Raw genomic sequence first — 21,158 nt, 5'->3', positions numbered from 1 at the left:
ACTGTTCAACATCTACATGACCCCACTTGCCCCCATCACCCGTAGCCACAGTCTCAGCATAGTCTCCTATGCCGACGACACCCAGCTCATACTTTCCCTCACTGAAGACACTGACTCCACCAGATTGAGATTCCGGAGTGCCATAACCGATGTCGCTGACTGGATGAGAGCCAACTGCCTCCAACTTAACATCAGCAAAACAGAAGTTCTCCTCTTTGGAAGACTCACCTCACCGAGGGATGACTCCTGGTGGCTCCCCGCCCTCAGACCCTCACCAACCCCCACCATCCATGCAAGCAACCTCAGAATCATCATCAGTAACAAACTCTCCATGAGACGCCAGGTCAATTCAACTGCCTCCACCTGTTTCAACACCCTCAGAATGCTCTGGAAAGTCTTCAGGTAGATCCCAACTGACACAAGGAGAACTGTCATCCATGCCTGTATCACCAGTTGACTCGACTACTGGAACACCCTCTACACTGGAACCACCTCCTCAATCACTTTAAACCATCCAGAACGCAGTTGGGAGAATCATCTTAGACCTGTCCAAACAGGCCTACATCACCCCCCACCTCTTTAGCCTGCACTGGCTCTTCATCAAGAAGAGATGCAACTTCAAATTTCTCATGCACACCTACAGAGCTCTCCTATGCACTGGAACAGAATAACTGACCAACTACCTGACCTTCCACTGGCGCACCAGACACCTGAGGTCTGCTGCCCTGGGCCACACCACTGTCCCACGCATCCATCGAACCCAAACCGTAGGTTGCTCCTTATCCCACATCACAGCCAAAGCCTGGAATGACTTCCCCATCCACCTCCTAACATCAACATCCCGCAGCGAGTTCAGCAGCAGACTCAAGACCTGGATGTTCAAACAGACTCCCATCACGCTAGCACCCGATACCCCTCAGGGAGATCAGAATGCTATACAAAACTCTGATTGATTGGTTCTAGAATAGTTCTAGTGTAGGCATTTATAGTCCAGGAGGTAACTATGCCAAAATATCCATAACTGTTTCTCCTTTTCACTCCCCATTTATTTACACATATTACCACATACCATCCCAGAGGTTCTATTCAAGTGTGATCAACTGTGTCTGGGAAGGATCTAGAGGTCATAATTCCTTCTCCACAGGAACCAGAGGTCAACCAGAGTATATCAGGAACTTAGAATCACAATGACCCAAAACCTCTCAATTATTGCCCCCCCAAGTTCATTTCCCAGAGGAGTATTAGGTCCAGGATGTGTCTTGTGAGGAAGTATGCCATGAACCCTCTACTGAGTTTATGACACAGACCATTCCCATTTCAGATCAATATTATAAGGCTGTCTCATTGTTTATTGTTCACTGATGGTGCACTTCATGGTGTTGGTGAACCAGCCTAGACCACTCTTGTTCCCTCCAGCCTCGTGTGTCTGCCTCAAAAAGTGTGTTTTTTCCACTATACCCCTTCCCAGCCACAATACTGCCTCAAGTGTTGGGCTTAAAAATATTCACCTCCCCAAAGTTGTAGGTGCCTGTGGAGCCTGCATTCTAAAAGCCAAGCTTTTTGTAACTTACAAACATTATATCCCAAAAATCTGGTCTCCTCATTTGTGGCAAGAGAAGTGCTACTTGTTGGTCAGAATGAACTTCTCCGATTTGTGGTGTCCTTCGGCATCTATGATTACGTTCTGGTCGGGGTTCTGTAACTCCAATAATGATCCACTGGGTCTAAGATAGTCTTGCCATCTATTCTGGTGTATCAACCCTGTTTCCTTCACCCTTGTCTGTGCATTCCGGCTCCCTTTCTCTTTCCCTCAGTTGGCTTTCTTCCCTATACTTAACCTTAATGATGCTGGCTGTTTCTTTCCATTCCCAAAATGAGAAAAAGGGGAGACAGAGGACAAGATGGTTTATAATATACGGCCTTCAAATTATACCAAAAACCAAGAGTACAGTGTATGCTTTAAGTACATTTAATTTAAGAGCTAGAGTGCTCAGCCACCAATAGTGGGATGCTTTATCATAGGGTTTCTCCTACACCCAGAATAAAGCATTCTGTAGCAACACAGTTCTTCATGGTTAAACCTCAGAATGGCAGAGTAGTGATACATCAGTACTTATATTTCATGAGTAAGGAGGGAAGGGATCTCCTGAACAGTAGACTGGCAGTATAGTACTTATACTTCAATGGGAGATTTGCAGTATGGCCTCAAAGTTGCAGTGCCCATTCCTTGATGATATTACATATTTTTCTTAAGGTCGCATTAAACATTTATCTTTTTAATGCAAATGTATTTCATGTTTCTGTAATATGTAGGGATACAATAACTTCTCAGCCAATCATTTCCTCCTTTAATATGCCAATTACCATCTTCCTGTTGTACTGACAGGGATATGATCGCTTGGCTTGTGCTGTAAACACTGGTTCATCTATAATTCTAATGCAATCTGACCCAAGTAGATTCTACAGCTTTAAAATTATCTTTTATCTATACATGGTTTATATCCAAGTCTTGCATTGAGGAACGTAAATAAGGCCTAGTTTTCCTGACATGAATGTAAATCAGTCTCACAATACTTATCCATCAAGAAGTGTTCAGGAGAGTGTAAAATTCCCTAGCCAATCAAAATGTGGCACTATATTTAACTGGTATTTATGCAACAAGATGATAACTATATAAATCAATGCAAATTGGAGGACCATACACCGAACTTCCAGTGTTCTCTCTCTAACCATTGCAGGGAAGATTTAGTAAGGTTGTGTGTTGCCCTTGCATGACCCAAAGCAGCGCAAGTCCTTCACTGGGATTTACTAAGCCGAGCAAAGTCACTTTATATTGGTTTGTGCCAGGTAGGCATTAGAGAGGTGGAGCATGGGCGTTTCCATGCATCCAACCATTTATTTTGATGCAAACCAAGGTTTACAAAGACTTGTAAACCTGAGTTTTCACCAGAATGGTGTGTCTACCTGACAGAGGCGTACAAAGAGAAAGATTTTGATTTCATAATTCTTCTTTCCATAAAACTGCATTTTCCAGCACACATAGAAAGCGGAATATGCCTTGAAGGATTGTTTGGTGCAGGAAAGTATCCCGTCCAGCAAAAAAAACAATCCTGTGTGTAACGCAGGGACCCTTGCACTATGGAACAAGCGTGCCTACATTTGCACCTGGCAGCACACAGTGCACCAGCACGTGGAAAGAGCAACTTTGCTCCTGTCCTGCGTTGCATGAAACGTTTGTTAATCTGGGCTTTAATCTGTAGCAGGATGGACGCAGGGGTGGATTTAAATGTGTCATTTTTTCATCTTTCATTACATGTAACTGTACTGAACGGTATTATGCTTTAAAAGTCATCTGCTTGAGCACGAGTTATCTGCTGAACTTTATTTTCTAGGCAATGGCCCAACAGCTCAGAGGTGCCTCAGCACTCAAATTATGACATTTGTTCAGGCATAATACTAAAATGGAGAATTATTTCGACTCCCTTCCTTCACATCAGAAACAAATGCTTACCATGGACTATGAATGGATCAGTATTGTCTTTCTCGCAGATGTAGTGTTGTAATTTCACCTTCAGCTTTTCTTGGGGATATACGCATGAAATCCTCTCACTGGGAGTGTCCTTATTGTGGCAAGTGGCATTGATCATCCTAAGCGTACATATTATACAAACATCTGAGAAGAAGAGCAGAGAGAGAGAAAGATAATAGAACAATCATTTTATGCATTGCAAATTCCTTTCATTTTCATTATAGCAGTAACTTTCTTAGTTCATGTCATTAATTAGGGCGTTGTTGGCTTTTATGAAAATTTGGAAGTGACTCCAGCTCAAAGCACAATCTTATTGCAAAATCCTATAAAAACCTTACAAAAACTGCTTTGTGTGCTCAGAAATGATGTGATATGAAATGTCATAAGTGTTGCTATAAATGCTATGATTTCAGATGGTATAAGTGATATCATATGAAAGTATATAAGCAGTGCATGGTGGAGTGAATTAAAATTGTTGTGTGGTCAGTGAGCAGAATACAGTGTGTATAAAGAAGTGGTAGTTCTAATAATGTAAAAGTGGTAAATACATTTAAATTATAACTAACTTAAATTCTTAACTTTTGTGTACTTTAAGTTTGGTTTGTACGTAAAGGAGAAAAAAAGCCATAGTAATTAAAATGTGGTGCGTGCATTAGGAATCTCAGGTTGATCTCTAACTTTAGAATTTCTGAATAGCCCCTCCACCTATGAACAGCACCCTCTCTATGGGATATCAGAAGGAGACTCAAGACCTGGCTTTTTAACGGAGACCAGCATAACCTCAGCATCTCAGTACCCCTAGTGGTAAAGATCAGCTCTTCATACATTTCTGATTGACTGATTGTGGCCTGCATAAGTAATAGGTCCACAATTCTGCTTACTGGGAACCAAGCAGCCCACTGTAGCAATTGAATCTCTCAGGGTAGCGAAGCAGAGCAGCCCCAGGCCTACTCAGAGAAGGTGACGAGATAGTATTCACCGTTCGCTGGCGCATAATAACAACACTCAAATGATTGTCTGATCTGTACTTTTGTTTTTGAAAAAGTACATTTATTACACACCACTAGATACTATGCACACATGTACATAACTATGTACAATAGCAAATGGAAAATACAATAGATGACATTGCATAATCATGTTTGACTACCTCAAGAGGTCACACAAACACATATAGTAAGTCTACTGGCTCGGACAAGGTTCAACAGCAGCAAATCACATGTTAAAGACATCATTTTGTACTTGGATGCAATCAACAGTCAAAATAATCATGGGTAAATGCAGTTATTGTTGATGCATTAAAAAACACACAGTTTGCATTATTAGGTCAACAAAGCGTTTACAAATAGCAAAATATGTGTCTGGGTACTTTTTATAGAATTTCAAACCATGAAACCCCAGTAATAAAAAGCAGCTTCTAGAGAACATCACATTTTGATTAATTTAAATCAACCATAGATCCAACGCTTATAGGGCTCTTCAATATGCTCACCTTTTGTGAACACTTCCAGGCCACAAAAATAGCAACCATACAATCAGCCCATAGAGAAGGCAGCACCCCCAGCTGTATAACAAAGGCTCCAGCCTTGGTAGTGCTTGGAAGCATTAAGAAAATGCTGGAGAGGTCCAGGATTCCATGACCCTGCAAACGTAGAGCCACTTTAAAAACGATACTGTTGGGGGTCTGTGTAACTGCTGCAACCCTCCACAATACTATCTGAAATATTTGGTGGTGCCCAGTCCTTCAGGGGCCACCACAAGACAAGAGAGAGATTTAAGTAAGGAAACTCTGCAGGGCATTCATTACAGGGTGCTCCAGCCAGGAGCACTACTTATTACAACGGGTCTCCTGTTGTGCCGGGATCCCTCGTGTCTTTCTGTTTTTTAATTTTCTTTGTCCTGGGGGTGCCCAGTCTCACCCGAGCACCCCTGCCTTGTGGGGGCAGCTCTAGGAGCCCACCCCTTCCTGCCTCGCTGGTTCCCTCAATCTATCAATCAGGTGTTTAAGCACAACTACTCACCCAAGAGGGTCTAAAGGCGCTGGGGGGGGGGGGGGGGGGGGGGGTGCAGGTTCCAGTCCATGAAGGATGGGGTCTGTCGAAGAGCCAGGTTTTGAGGTTTCTCGCGAAGATGGGGAGGGATGATGTCTGTCTGGGGTGGAGCGCAATGGCGTTCCAGGCTCTGGCCACGAGAAAGGAGAAGGAGCGGCCTCCCGATCTGGTCTTTCTGGTGCGAGGTACCATGGCGTAAAAGAGCTTTGCTGATCGTAGTGTCCTTTGGGTTGCGTGGAATTTGAGTTGGCTGTTCAGGTATGCTGGTCTGGTGTCATGGAGGGCCTTGTTTGCGTGGGTGAGAACCTTGAAGGTAATTCTAGCCTCGATGGGGAGCCAGTGGAGTATGCGCAGATGCTTGATGTGGCGTTCTGGATGTTTTGTAGCTTGCGGGTGAGGTTTTTGTTTACTCCGGTGTAGAGTGCATTGCTGTAGTCAAGTCTGCTGGTGACTAGGGCATGAGTGACTGTCTTTCTGTGCTCGAGGGGGATCCATTTGAAGGTCTTACGTAGGAGGCGGAGAGCGTGGAAACAGGATGCGACGGAGTTGATCTGGCGGTCCATTTTGAGCTCAGAGTCCAGGATGTGTAGTGTAGTTCCTTAATACCCTTCAAGAAGGGACCTGCGCTGTTTACGGATAACAAACTGTGGGTCTGGTGCCAGGCTGACACTGTTACACCCCGCCAAGTATGTTAGCCTATGTTTTTGCATTAGCTAGCTCGCAGTGCCACTAGAATCTCCTATCAGAGAGATTCCTTTTTGGCAACCTCAGAACACAACAAACCCAGGTTCCTCAGACTTGAGGAAACAATATACTACTTTTCATCCATTCAATCGAGCTCGCTCGTTTTCTCTCAGAAAGATACAGAGAAGAAACAGTTGGGCGTGTTTACAATAAGAATTTATTGTACCGTTCTCATGTAAAATATATGTGCTGCTACAACTAACAGTAGCAGACATATAGTATCGGCAGTACAGTGAATAAAAGGGAATAGTACAGCTCTACCATTTTTCAATAGTCATGAACATGTACATGAATATAAAATGCATTTATAAAATAAAGTGCATACAACTAAGATGCCTGTCTAGATGTACCTAAGTGTATCTAGCTTGTGAGTAGGTGTTAAAGAGCTAATAAGCCTAAGAGCCTAATAGTCTAAGAACCTGCTAGTCTAAGAGCCTAGAAGTCAAGAATCCAACTAGGATTTAGTCGAACCCCATAAACTGAATAGTGAGAATGTGGGACTTCATCCTGGACTTGAGTTGGACACCCCACAAGGGATAGTTAGACCACTGTCAGCTGGAACGATGGCATGCCGGAGCTGCAGCGTCTCTGGTCAGTGTATCAGCCTAGAAGTCTTAGTTCCCTCCTGCTTACTGATAGCAAGAGGTGCTGTATTTATACAGTCTATGTGCATGTGTTAGCCATTGTTCAGTATGAGGATGACGTTGGGGATTAAACCTTTGTGCGTAGATAGGAGAGGTGAAGTGTGCCCCCTGGAGGGTGTTCTCATAAATTATTCATTTGTGCTAAGAATGATGTCTTAGCAATATCGATCGGGCAAAACCCACCCTCGTCATGAAACTAGGTGAAAGGTTTAGATCTTAAAAGGCGTCAGTCCTTATAAGGCGTTCAGTCCCTAAAAGGAATTCTGTCCCTATTTGGAGTTATGTCCTTAAGGCTCGTTCATATGAAATAAAGGGGAGATGATGTAGGGAAAGAGTACGATGTTCTTTAAACCGATGTCAGGGTACCGATATGAAATATAACATCCACTCCACCTTATACTTCACAATAATAATACACATGTTGAGATACACATTTATAACTGTGTCAGTGCATAATATTGGTCAAGAAGTCATTTAAAATGTTACTAAAAACGTTTACAAAATCATTTAAAGATTGTTTAAAAAAACGAGGAAATAAATGTTCTTTGTGAAGTTTGACATTGGTGTAAAGTTTCCGCAAATCACAGTTCTAAATTAGTTCAATCACACAAGTTGAGCTACTGCAAGCGTACTTAGAAGGCCATGCTGATTGAAAGTGCCAATTTGAAAAAGTTATTTTGAAAAGGGGAAAGAAAATTTCTGAATTCGTTCCCAGCACACGGTGAACCAGATTTAGATTAGAAGTCCTGGCTGGAAGACAACATTATCGCTGCCTGCTACAGCAGGGGACAAACACTGCAATACCTTGCATAGCACGTTAAGTGTGCATAGATGAAACTCCTTGCTGCCAACAGCCATTGTGAAGGTAGCAGGTGCTGAATTCCATACATCGGTGCCAATGCTGGTACTGAAATTCAAATCAGTCGTGAAAGGCACCTGCGGTTCCTCAAGGAAGGCATGCGTCAAGATGGCAATATGCTGGGGACAGTCGTGCATGGGACCACAAGGGTGCCAGCCTGGAGTCTAAGACCACTGGCGTCTCCGTATCAGACAGATGTTCCAACTCGCATTCTCCTTCACAGAACAGGCATCAGAAGACAGGTACGATGCAGTCATCAAATACTGGTCTGAAGGATAAGACCCAAGAAGCACTTAGTTCTCGTAGGCGAGGTGTACCTAGATGTTGTACCATGCACTCACAGTAATCTCTCCAGGAGAGTTTTTGCAATCTCGCTGGTGGATAGTCCGTCCATTGTGCAGCAGGTAGACGATTATCAGGATTCCAGCAACAGCAAGCAGGATCAGAGGTAGACCCCCGCAAAGGCTTCCAAATATGGAGTGTATAAACTTAGGAATAACTCCGGGTAGCGTCTGGAAAGTGCTAAGGAATCCTGACCCTATGGTCTTAAATAGGTGTATAATGCCACTCATATCTGACATGTTAAAGATACGTCCCACAATTTCTACGAAATGTAGGGGGCAGTTAGTACGAATAAGTGCCTGTATCTCTGTCGAGGTCCTTGCGACTTGGAGTTCAAAGGTTTCTCGAGCGGAGGTTAACAGCACAGCTTGCTGTAAAAGCATGGCTTTCATTCTGCTCAAAGCATCAATCTGTATCAATGAAACATTCAGTGAAGGCCATACTAGCGCAGCCCTGACAGTATTTGTCAGAGGAAACAATACCTGCATACAGCAAGTAACCCTGGTGTTCACGGTGACCAGATATGCGATGCCCGGGAGCATCCCAAAACAACCTTGATCGCTCAGCATCAAGTAACTCCCATTCTAAAGTAGCTCAAAAGCTGGCGTCTTCACGGCAGCTGGAATCCATTTCATGTGGGAAAACAGATTCGCAAATGAACCATTACAAGCTCCGTGTAGAATAATATCTTGGCACATGAGAGATCCGCTTAAAGCATTCCTGCAGTTAGTACCACTAAGAAACACTTCTCGACCCTCACTCCGGCATCGAAATTTATATGGTAAATTCCAGGGTTAAATATATTCTTGACCCAATTTTTCATATATACTTACCTGCCTTTGCTCAAGGAAAAAGTGAAACTGAAAGGTCGTGAGCGGGAGAGTGATTTGGCCATGAAGTAGCCATTCTGTTGGTGGTAATTCAGCTACTGTGAATGGTAACCTGTCCAGTTTTTCAATTTGCAGCATTGTATATTTCGCTCCTTTTGTGTCATTTCTATCTATGTATCAGTAAGATTGTATTTTTTATAAAACGCCAAGGCATAATTCCTGCACGCAAAGATTGCAGCATCCAGCTCAATAACATAATAGAACGTAACTGATTGGCTGTGTTGTAATATGGCTAAATCTTGTTCCAGTATGTCAATAGCAGAAGATACAATGTTGCCCAATGAATATATTCTGGAGGTCAAAGTTGTCAACCCATTATCTACCACAGCAAAAGCTTTTTCTAAGTTTATACGGTCTATTTCCTGTATTCTCTCGGCGGAATCTTGTTGGGAAATCTTCCAGATTTCATAATAGGCAGCATAAATGCATAAATGCCTGCATATATTATGCGGACGATGCTGTTTTAATGGCGCGAACACCCATTGCCCTTGAAAACTTGATAGCATCCTTCAATAAGTTCATGTTCAGTTTAGATTTGAAAATAAACTGTAGTAAAACCTTTACCATGAACTGTGGAACACGATCTAAGAAGCAAATGAAAACTTTGTTTATAATGAACGCTCCCTTAGAAAACACGCCCACGTTCCCTTATTTAGGCATCTTGTTTCATGAGACCGGTTCATGGACAAGCGCTATAAAGGCAAGAACTCTTGTTTTCAAAGACAATAATGGCCCTAAAAAGTTTTATAAAAAAGTTGGGAAAGAAACCCATTAGGGAAATTCTAACCATTTATAATGCAACGTGTATATCGGTGGCTCTCTATGGATCAGGACTTTGGGGGTATGCTAACATAAATGCAATGCAATTAGCTGAAAACAAGTTTATGCGGTACATGTTGTCTGTACCCGATAGTATTGCAACCCTTAATTGTCACGAGGAGCTGGGGCAGTCGTATCTCTCTGATATAATAAGAACTCAGCCCATCTTACTGTGGCATAGGGTATGGACTGTTAATGAGTGTGTAGTAAACCGTGCCATACTTCAGGATGTGTTACAACTTGAAAATGTCAATGTTTTTAAATGATTAAACTATGTGAAATCCTTCTTGACAGAAATTCACTGTCAACAATACTATGAGTACCCACTTTTAATGGCATACATATCCAGAAAATTATTGAAAAAACTGTGTATGGAACACCTCAGGGAAAACAGATTGCTAGAGGAAATAAAGAAAAAGACGGTTTGCTACCATCAGTTGATACTAAGCGGAGTTAAATTACAACCACACTTAAGCCTCCCTATGTCAAATTACGATAGATTTTGTCTTACACGCTTTAGATTTAATATTGTTTTTAGATTATTAACATTCCCAGTAATGAATTCCTGGTCTAATGTATTGTGCCTATGTCCATGTGATGAATTATCTCTGCAATCCGATATTCACGTGCTGTTTTTCTGTAGATTTTACACTTTGCCCCGTAGGAAATTTATTGTCCCAATCCTTAAAGAGATGAAGGTAAATGGATGCCGCCCAGCGTTTTTAGAATTGCAAAGAATGGACACTGTATTTATTGTTGCATCACTGTCAGAATTTTTTAAATAAGTTTTTAAACTCCGAAAATCGATGGATGGATAAATTTTAATTGTTCTTATAGAAAATTTTGTGCTTCTCTCTCTTGTTACAACAACTGTGTATTGAGCCATTTTTATCTGCTGCTTTTATGGTTATTGATTTTTAACCGAATAAAGTATTTTTTGAATTTGAATTTGCCTGCATATATCAAACGTTTTTGACGTTGTTTCCTAGGTCCTAGTAAAAAGTCCCTAAGATCCATTTCTTGTGAGAGTAAAGATAAGTGTTGTTTCACTTCTGCAAGTGTTAAGGTTTCTAGCCAATCTAGGCACAACTTCCCAACACTCTAGGATGTCACTACCCCTGGATGATCTCTCTGTACATAACGTGGGTCTGGCCTATGCATGCTAAGTCCCTTGGTGTTTTGCAGGAACCGTTTATGACATGTGTATGCGTCTAAGGGCCAAACCACCCACTCCTTCCAATTTGGGTCTGATCTACTGTACTTCAGTATGTCATCAACTGTTGCCCCTTCCTTTATAGAAGAATTCTGCCACCCATGTGTTGGTGTAGGTAACCTTGGAGCATTCAGGTCCTTTATCTTGGCTATTCCAAGACAGGATGTCTGTTGCACAGTCTCATTTAAAAAGATCATCTGCTGTGGAATGAGGCATGCTCCAAATAGTGCCTCTGTACCCCGGACTTGCCAGTCTTTCCATAGGTTGAAACCCTATTCAGACAACTGGGCTAGAAATGAAACAGAGTAAATCGGTTTGGTGTTTGTCAACATAATTTTCAGTGCTGATGTTGGTGTAACAGTATAATAAAATGAGGCTGGATCTGCTGTGTTAAATCCTAAAACGTATGCAAATTTCTGTGCAAAAGCTTGTGAACTAGTTTTTAGTTACCCAGAGTTTAATCCAAGGCGATACCAGATATGTCGTTTGAAGAAAAAGAAGAAAGTTCTTTGCTTGTTGCTTGAACGGTGTTTTGGCTGGTTTCGTTTCCGGCTCACTTGGATCCAGCATAAATGGATTAAAGTTAATGAAATAGCTGGAAGCAGTTCGATCAATTGTTGGAATTGCATCGGGATTAGTTGAAATGTTATTTTCCTCTGGACGAGGCAAGATGATGAAGACCTCTGTATTCGGTCGAATTGAAACGTGACTTATTTTGTTTTTAATTTTGAATTTGAATGTCTGGTTCAAATGGAACAAGTTCCATAGTATTATTGCTTAGCCCTTCATTCCTTACAGGTGGCTCTTCAAACGTGATGAGTCTTTCTGTTTGAACTTCTTAGATTGTAGCTAGAGGAGGGCGTCTGCTACATCGTTGTCCACTAGGCCTACTGTTTAGTATCAGCCACATCATGTGGTTTGATTAAGTCAATTGAGAAACCTTTTCTCTTTTTTTCCGGCAAGAGTCGGGAGCAGCACAATTCTTGTTCCTTGTACTGCAAGGACTAGTACAGGTTCTGTAAGAAAGTCCAAATTCCTTTTTGTCTGCAATTTTCTCTGACCAGATCCTCGACTTTTGGGATCCAGACAGGTCTTACCGTGACTACCTTGACTTCCTCAGTGGCGGTCCGCTTTAGATGGACATTACTTTGTCTTGTCCTGGATTAATTTAGATCCTGTAAAACAGCCAAACGATCACGGATATCAAATGGTTTTTCCATCTGTCACTGCGCCTTCACAACCAAGATCAGGTACCCAAATTTTTGTCCCAAAGAGTACCTCATATGGAGTGACACCTCCTAGAGAGTTTATTGGCTGGTTGTTTAATGCCCGCTGTACCCCATAAAGGTGTGTGACCCAACTACCGCCCTTGCCTAATGCCCTAGCTGTTAAAGATTGCTTTAAGTCTAGTTTTTTCTCTCCACAACCAAATTTCCATCAGGATGATATAGAGATGAGAACCGCAATGCTACGCCCATGCCTTCCATGGCCTCTTTGTAAGTTCGAGAGCTAAACACAGGGCCGCGGTCAGAGTGTAATGTGCTAACTGCGTATGTACAAATCTTTAATAACAAAACGTCAACAGAATGCTGAGGCCATACCCATAGGAATCTTGAGCAGGAATCCACTGCAACCATGAGATATATGTGAGCCCCGTCTGTTTGTAAGGGGCTGCAGTGGTCCAAGTACACACATGCAAGCAGTTTGTCTCACTTTAGTAATGGCGTCTGTGCCGGGCGTGTAACGGTGGAGCCATTCATCTGCTGGTAGATGTCGCATTTCAAGAAAGTCTTTAGTTTGCTTAGATAACCCTGGCCACCAATAGCGCTGTTTCAGTAAAGAAATAGTCGCTGTACACCTGAGTGCGCAGAGCCCAAACCCTCGTGTGCAGCTAGTATTAGACCTTGCCTACGATCCATATTTGGTATTACTCTATCCCCCACTCCAGGAATCGGAGCATATGGAATGTTTTGTGCATCTAACTTGTAGGAGTATTTGAGTGGAAATTATTTAGGTACTGCTGTGCTGCCTCTGCGTGAAGTGATGACAGCTACCATTATATCGGTCTATCCTCTTTTTGAATGAGTCAGCTCAGCTACGGAAGCCGTGCGAAGAGCCCCCCTTGCAGCTTCATCAACCAATGAATTCCCTGCAACGTGTATGCCATAACGTTGATGACTCAGTGTGTGAATCACGTGAGTCCTCGGTAGCTCGGTTTTCAACTCTGCTACCTGTTCCCATAGCATTTTATGTTTAATTGTGCCACCTTTTGCATCTTTAAAACCGTTTTGTACCCAATGCTGTAAGTACTCATTGTACAACTGTACACAGTAAAAGAATCACACATAAGTGTGGGGAGGATTTGTGATCTGTATTTACAAGTGCCAGTATCAGTGCTTTTAATTCTGCCAACTGAGCTTTGCAGTCTCCTAGAGATTGTGTCTTTGTGCAACTAGGATGGAACTTGCTATCACGCATGCAATCTTTAACGATAACACATTTTAAACTTGGATCAAATCTGTATTCAACATCTGTTGCAGTAAGAGAATTAGCCTATTGTATCCATCTTCGAAGTAACGCTTTTGCATTTGGGATGCTGGCCTTTCTAACAGCTTCTAAAGCCTGTACCGGAGTTACGACAATAATGCGTTTTGTCCTGAGCCAGTGCTCTTTCTCCTGCTATGGAAGTCTGAACAGCGGTCAGGATATTTTCTGTTGAGGTGAAGCGCATTTCAACATTTGTGTACAGGTGTGATTTGTATGCGATTGGTACAGTTTCTCCTTCATTAAAGGTCAAATAAGTGTACCCGCATTGACCAGCAATTATTCGCATCACCAAGTGGCGTGCGTTTACGCGTGTTTGTAAGTGTTCAGAAGCAATCATGTCTTCCCGGAGTAAACAAAGAATATTAGTATGTTCTTGTGTCCCATCTCTGGCTGAAAAGTCAGGTTTTATTAAGTCATAGAAAGGTTTTACCCTTTGTGCATAAATCGAAAATGTATGTCCTGCCGAAATTTAGGAATCTTTGTATTGATTGTAGATTTTTTAATGATTTTGGAGGCTGAGGCAGCGCACACTTTCCCAAAAAGTTATCTGCCGGACTTGCCTTCACTTGACAACTCATATCCCAAAAATAGGACATTGAGGTGGGCTATTTTCGAATTTTTAAAGTTGAACTTGTAGCCCTCTGTGGCAAATCCCATAATAATGGTGCTTACCCTGGTCAAGTGCCTCTCTAAGTCGTCGTCTGTCAGATAAATATCATCCACATAGGACACTGCTTCTTCACCAACTTTTTGTAGTAACTCTGTTACTCTTGCTGAAAATACACCTGGGCTGTTTTATACCCTTGTGCTAGTCGACAGAATTGTGGCTGAGACCCTAATACACTGAATACTGTCAGATAACTGCTTTCAAGTGCTATATTTTGACAGAAAAATCCATTTGAGATATCAAGTGTGGTTTTGTATTTTTTGTGCACAATGTTATTCATTAATGTGACACTATGTGCATTTTGGACAGAAAATGTCTGTGCACAAGTTTAAATGTCTAATCTAAAACTAGACAATATGTATTGTCAGGTTTAGAGACGGGAAACAAAGGATTGTTTATTGGGGAGGAACATTTTTCGATGACCCCCTGGCATTCAAGTTGATCTAAGATCTCCCTGACCTGTTTTTTATCTTCTTGCTTTATTGGATATGGTCTCTGAGCAATAGGTGAAACTTTTAATGAAATCACATGGTAGGTTGAATTCTCATCCCACCCAGCGTGATTTTTGTACAATGCTGGAGCTTGAGCTACTGCCCACTCCTGTGCATATGAATGTTTAAGGTGAACGGGAACGTGGTTGGAAAATGCTGGAAAAATTACACTTTCTCCCCTGGGGCACTCCATTACGAATGCAGGCAGCCAATCTTGTTCTGCTAACAGGATGTCATAACCAGATGAGGCGTTCTTCCAAAAAAGACCTTTTACTTTCCTGGGCTTGTCCCCCTCCATCCGGAGTGTTATTTCACATAGCTTATATGGGACGCTCACCCTGGTGTCTGATGTTTCCACAGTGATATGATCATTAAACTCCGCTGTCATCAGAAATTCCTTCAGGTTCTGGCGAGCTATTGTTACTTCTACCGCACGGTCTAACATCGTCAGAGCCCATTCCCCTTTCAGAAATTGTGTCCTCAGAATTTTGGGCATGTCTGATTTTCAGACCAGCAACTTTCTTTTTCTTAAATTGAGTTTGAGTTTTGCTTATCGTCTTTTTTAGAATAAAGTCTTGAGCGCGCAGCTAGTCTCTGGACTGTGTGCGCGCCTCTCTATTTTCTGACCGTCCTTCTCTTTCGGAGCTTTTCTTCGATCCCTGAAAGTAACGTGTATCAGTATCCTGATACCTGTCAGGTTTCCTAATATTATCCCTATTCCTAAGGTTGTACCTCTTGTCTTTGGGCTCCTGTTGAGGAGACCTACCTCGGGACTGAGATCTCATGTCTTTAGAGTTTTCTTATCCCACTTCTTTTTAGAAGAAGGTGGTGTCTGCTTAGAAGTGTCCTTTTCAGGACTGCCCTGTAGTTGAGGTTTTAAATAACCCTGGGCGTAGTTCGCATAGAAGCGCTACGCGGAGCTACACAAAGTGCACTTTGCACTACGCACGCTACCCGTAGCTATGCAAACTGCGTAGTGCGGTAGGGAAATGCTGTTCGCAATGATTGCACAGTGCCGGATGCTAGTCCGCACTGTGCAAACATTGCGAACGGCATCAAGCACTGTGCAAGTGGTCGTTTTCTGCTGCTCAAGTAGATTTGTACTCGAGCAGCAGCTTTCTCAACGCGGACTGGTAGTTTCTCATCACGAGCAGTCGCAAGCATACGTGACCACTCGCAATGAGAAACCTGACCTCCCCACGTTGTGAATCTCCCTAGGAGGTATATTTTCCACGCTAGCAATCGGCAACTTGATGTTGCTGATTGCAAACGAGGAAAAAGTCTCGCTGGGATGTTGATTTCGCTTGCTCACGGTCACCAACTTGAGTTTTCCGCCCAGGGCTAGTTTTAAAGCTTTTCCCCCCATACGATCCCTGCCTAATTCTTCATACGCACTTTCAATTATTATAGGTAGTTCAGCCCCCTGTAATAATGGGCCTACCTCCCTTAGGCGTTGGTGGATTGCCACTGATGCTGCTTCCCCTTTAATGTTAGCTAGTATGATGGCCGATACCTAGTCGTAGTTATTTAATAACTCCATCCCTAAGTTTAGGGCAGGTTCTGTTCCACAGCCATTTTGTTGTTGTCTTAATTCATTTGGTATTACTGCTAATGACGGAATACCATGAGTCACTGGTATATATGGCAGCAAAAACTGTACCCCAAGAGGTGCAATCTCCTAACTGTGGAGTAATCCCCATGGGCAAACAGATTATTAACATTCTGTGTTTTTCAAATGGTGTTGTATTTGGGAATACTGCTTCTAACTGGGTTATTTTCTGAGCTACCCAGAAAGGGATTTGTTCACATTTTGTGGTCACTTTGCCCATTACCGCGTGTAATGTGAGTGGAGTAATTTTAGTACCTGAGCTCTGTGTAGGAGCTGGATTTGGTATAATTACTGTTGGTTGGACAGCTAGTGTCCTCAAAACGAAGTGTGTCTTGTTTCTGTAGAGTTTTATAAACTGTGTTGAACAAGCAGTTCATCACCTGGCATTGTGTCAATGTCTGGATGTGATGCATAGGTCGCTAATATCGGCCATGTTGCTCCTGGTCTTCCTAAAGGACCAAGCCTCTTGTTCTTGTGTGGGGTAGGGCACCAATAAACCAGAATATATGTTCCTGTTAAGTAAGCGGAATTTCAGTCTCCTCAAACACAGTGTAGGTTGCTGGAACGTCATGTGTGTTATAATTAAAAGTTTTTGTTACAGCATCAGCATCTGGGAATATAACCCAAGAGTAGACTGCCTCTGTTTTGAAATCTTTAAGTGCCTCTATCACGAATATTACTACACCTCCTCTGCGTGATAACCCATGTTTGACGAGTTTAACTGTCAGAGTTTGTCTTACTTTGGCTGCAATTTGTATTGCATCTACATCTTCCTCACCAGACTGATTAAGTCACTGGGGCAGATGCTTTATTGGGTTTTAATTAGGGGTGGGCGGAATTTGTGAAATCCACTTTCGCAAATTATCGCGAAAATGTTCAAAATTATCGCAAACATGCGGAAATATCGCGAAGATGCGGAAGTTTTTTTCCAGCATGTTCGCGAGATTTTCTGCATGGTTGCGGCTCGCCAACTTACCCATGTGGTTGCTCGCGTGCGCGGCCATCTTGTTTTCAGTTGTCTCGCGGTGCATGATCGCGAGAAGAAAGACGTGATCGCGCGACGCATGACGTCACTTCGGGCGCGAACTGTCGCGAGACAGCGCAAATGGCTGAAAACAATACAACATCTCATGGAGAACGCGACCGAATCAAGAAAACTTGTCGGCGAACGCAGGGATTCAGGTAAGGCGATCACGCGCGCGCGAGAATGTATTATTTTACAGCACGAGCAAGAATCAAATTATCGCCAAGCTGCGGAATGCGGAAATTTTGACATTATCGCGCTTGCCGCGGAACGCGAACATGTCAAATTATCGCAATTTCATCGAACGGAACAAAATTTTAGCCCAGGCCTAGTTTTAATCTCCCTTTTGGTCAGACATCGTGTATAGAACACAGACTGTCTAAGGAAGTTATGTAAAGGTTTTATGCAAAGGTTTTATGCACAATTTTGGGAATATTTCAAGCTTGAATAACCAATAGCCAATACATAGGATATCTCACCTACCCAGCTGTGGCGGAGTTTTTTCCCCACTTAGTCAAGACGTCTCTGGGTTTTTTAAGTAGGGTCTCTGAGAATAAGCACGACTGGGCTACTCAGATTCTACTGTTAAATAAGTGCCTAACCACAATGGGCGCCATGTAGTGTAGTTCCTTAATACCCTTCATGCAGGGACCTTCATGTATGTTAGCCTATGTATTTGCATTAGCTAGCTCGCAGTACCACTAGAATCTATCAGAGAGATTAGTTTTTGGTAATATCAGAACACAACAAACCCCGGTTCCTCAGACTCGTGGAAACAATATACTACTTTTCACCGTGTCAATCGTGCTTGCTTGTTTTCTCTCAGAAAGATACACAGAAGAAACAGTTGGGCGTCTTTACAATAAGAATTTATTGTACCGTTCTTCTCATGTAAAATATATGCGCTGCTACAACTGTAACACAGTAGCAGAGATATAGTATCAGCAGTACAGTGAATAAAAAGGAATAGTACAGCTCTACCATTTTTCAATAGTCATGAACATATACATGAATATAAAATGCATTCATAAAATAAAGTGCATACTCCTAAGATGCCTGTCTAGATGTACCTAAGCGTACCTAACATGCGAGTAGGTGCAAAAGAGCTAATAAGCCTAATAGTCTAATAACCTAATAGTCTAGGAACCTAGAATCCAAGATTCCCACTAGGATTTAGTCGAACCCCATTACCTGACTAGTGTGAATGTAGGACTTCATCCTGGACTGGAGTTGGACACCCTGCAAGGGATAGTTAGACCACTGTCAGCTGGAACTATGGCATGCCGGAGCCGCAGCGTCTCTGATCAGTGTGTCAGCCTTGAAGTCTTGGTTCCCTCCTGCTTACTGATAGCAAGAGGTGCTGTATTGATATAGTCTATTTTGTTGTTAGCCATTGTTCAGTATGAGGAGGACATTGGGGATTATACCTTTGTGCGTAGATAGGAGAGGTGAAGTATGCCCCCTGGAGAGAGTGTTCTCATAAATTATTCATATGTGCTAAGGATGAATTTCTCGATCGGGCAAAACCCACCCTCGTCATGAAACTAGGTAAAAGGTTTAGTCCTTAAAAGGCTTCAGTCCTTATACCACTTTCAGTCCCTATAAGGCATTCTGTCCTTATTTGAAGTTATGTCCTTAAGGCTCGTTCATATGAAATGAAGGGGAGATGATTTAGGGAAAGAGCACGATGTTCTCTAAACCTATGTCAGGGTACCGATATGTAATATAACACCCACTCCACCTTATACTTCACAATAATACACATTTTGAGATACACATTTATAACGGTGTCAGTGCATAATATTTGCCAAGAAGTCATTTAAAATGTTTCTAAAAACGTTTTAAAAATCATTTAAAAATAGTTTAAAAATGAGGAAATAAATGTTCTTTGTGAAGTTTGACATTGTTGTAAAGTTTCCGCAAATCACAGTTCTAAATGAGTTTGATCACACAAGTTGAACTACTGCAAGCGTACTTAGGCCATGCTTCTTAAAAGTGTCAATTTGAAAAAGTTACTTGGAAAAGGGGAAAGAAAATGTTTGAATTCGTTCCCAGCACACGGAGAGCCAGATTTAGATTAGAAGTCCTGGCTGGGAGACATAATATTATCGCTGCCTGCTACAGCAGGGGACAAACACTGCAATACCTCGCATAGCACTCAAAGTGTGCATAGATGAAACTCCTTGCTGCCAACAGCCATTGTAGAGGTAGCCGTGCTGAATTCCATACCTCGGTGCCAATGGTGGAGCTGAAATTTAATTCAGTTGTGAAAGGCACCTGCGGTTCCTCAAGGAAGGCATGCGTAAAGATGGGAATACGTTAGGAACAGAGTCGTGCATGGGACCACAAGGGTTCCAGCCTGGAGTCCAAGTCCCTATAAGGCATTCTGTCCTTATTTGGAGTTATATCCTTATAAGGCTTCTTCATATGAAATGAAGGGGAGATGATGTAAGGAAAGAGTACGATGTTCTCTAAAACGATGTCAGGGTAGCGATATGAAATCTAACAGATAATTCCAAGACCTCGCGACCCAGGCAGCTTTTCTCTCCCTGCCAGCACACTTCTGCTGTGGGTACTCTGCTCCCTCAAAATCGGCCTATGTGTGTGAGGCCACCACCATTGGGGCAAAACAGCACTTCCCATTCTCCTTTTGTTTTGGGGGCCGGGTATGAGGGGACATGGCCCAGGGGATGGGTTCCCCAAGCCAGAAGAGAGTCTGAGATGGGGGCCCCACGTACGCCCCTCACTTAGAAAGTTAATAGAATAAATCTTGCCTTAGCCCATCCTGGATGTAGATAAAAAATGGCGGCAGAGCCCCATGTGATTCACAGCCAGTAAAAGGTCAAAGGCTACCGTTTAAAATGCCACAACTCAGCCCCGTTAGGCTGCTTTTCATGATCTTGAGCTCATTTTACTCTTGGTGTTGAGCTCTAACCAGGTGTAGTTGCAGCAGACCTCCATACCTGAAAAGCAGTGTGTTCTGCAGGGAGCTGGTTTTCCTGCCTCCCTGCACCAGCCTGCCTTCCTTCTGGGCGCAGAAGTACAGGGCTTTCCCCTAACTGGTCCTCATGTGTTGCGAGAGGACAGCCTTACTGGCCCGTGGGGAGATGCCATCAGACCTATGGTGAACTGGGCAGAGTCTGTTGTCTTTTCTGGGCGTCCGGTGGTTCTTACCTCCTGTTTTGGATGGGAGCCCCGGGGTCCAGCACTGAGGTGCAGAAAAATCACTGGGCAAGAGAGGGTCTCCCCCTAGTGCAAGGGTGTTTAAAGGGGAGTGTAAGGTTTGAGAAGCTGGGCACCTTTGGCCAATCCTTAGATGTTTTTTTTTTATTGAGCTCCAGGGAATGTGTCTCTGGGGATTATACAAGGTTCAGGAAGGGGGCTGTGGGCCCTCCTCCCTTTATGTTTTAAATTGGAGGATGTATTCCCTGGTGCCACAAATGATTTGGAAAAGTGGGCCCCATGTACATGCCCCCCTGCCCAAATTATGATAAATATTCACCCACAGGCCATGGACAACCACAGGGTTCATATCAATTATGAAAAAGTGACTGCTACCAATTTTATTTAGCTTTTTGCTTCTATCTCACAGGAGTATGATGAGAGTGCAGCAAAAACTCAAATTATTTTTAAAGTTTGGCCTTGACGGGTCTCTTTGGTTCCTCCCAACAAGGAGCTAGCGAGGCAGGCTATCCTGCCTCAATATATTAATTTTTCAAACATTTCACA

At 42.8% G+C, this 21,158-nt stretch overlaps 1 protein-coding gene across 10 annotated transcripts in view; it reads right to left on the bottom strand.

Moving 5' to 3' along the window:
• The window catches only part of LOC146809180 (uncharacterized), a 337,838-nt gene that overhangs the window by 260,646 nt on the left and 56,034 nt on the right, over window positions 1–21,158 (bottom strand). For all 10 annotated transcript variants that reach the window (XR_014966353.1, XR_014966352.1, XM_085615977.1 and 7 more), the window contains one exon: window positions 3,512–3,673. Coding sequence is in view for 8 of the 10 variants with exons in the window: in XM_085615977.1 (XP_085472103.1) it covers window positions 3,512–3,673 (162 nt within the window). In the remaining 2 variants the exon portion in view is untranslated. The remainder of the gene's footprint in view (window positions 1–3,511; window positions 3,674–21,158) is intronic.

The sequence above is a fragment of the Triturus cristatus genome, chromosome 7, assembly GCF_964204655.1.
Source record: "Triturus cristatus chromosome 7, aTriCri1.1, whole genome shotgun sequence".
Taxonomy (NCBI): Eukaryota; Metazoa; Chordata; class Amphibia; order Caudata; family Salamandridae; genus Triturus; species Triturus cristatus.
This window is presented reverse-complemented; position numbering and strand designations above follow the sequence as displayed.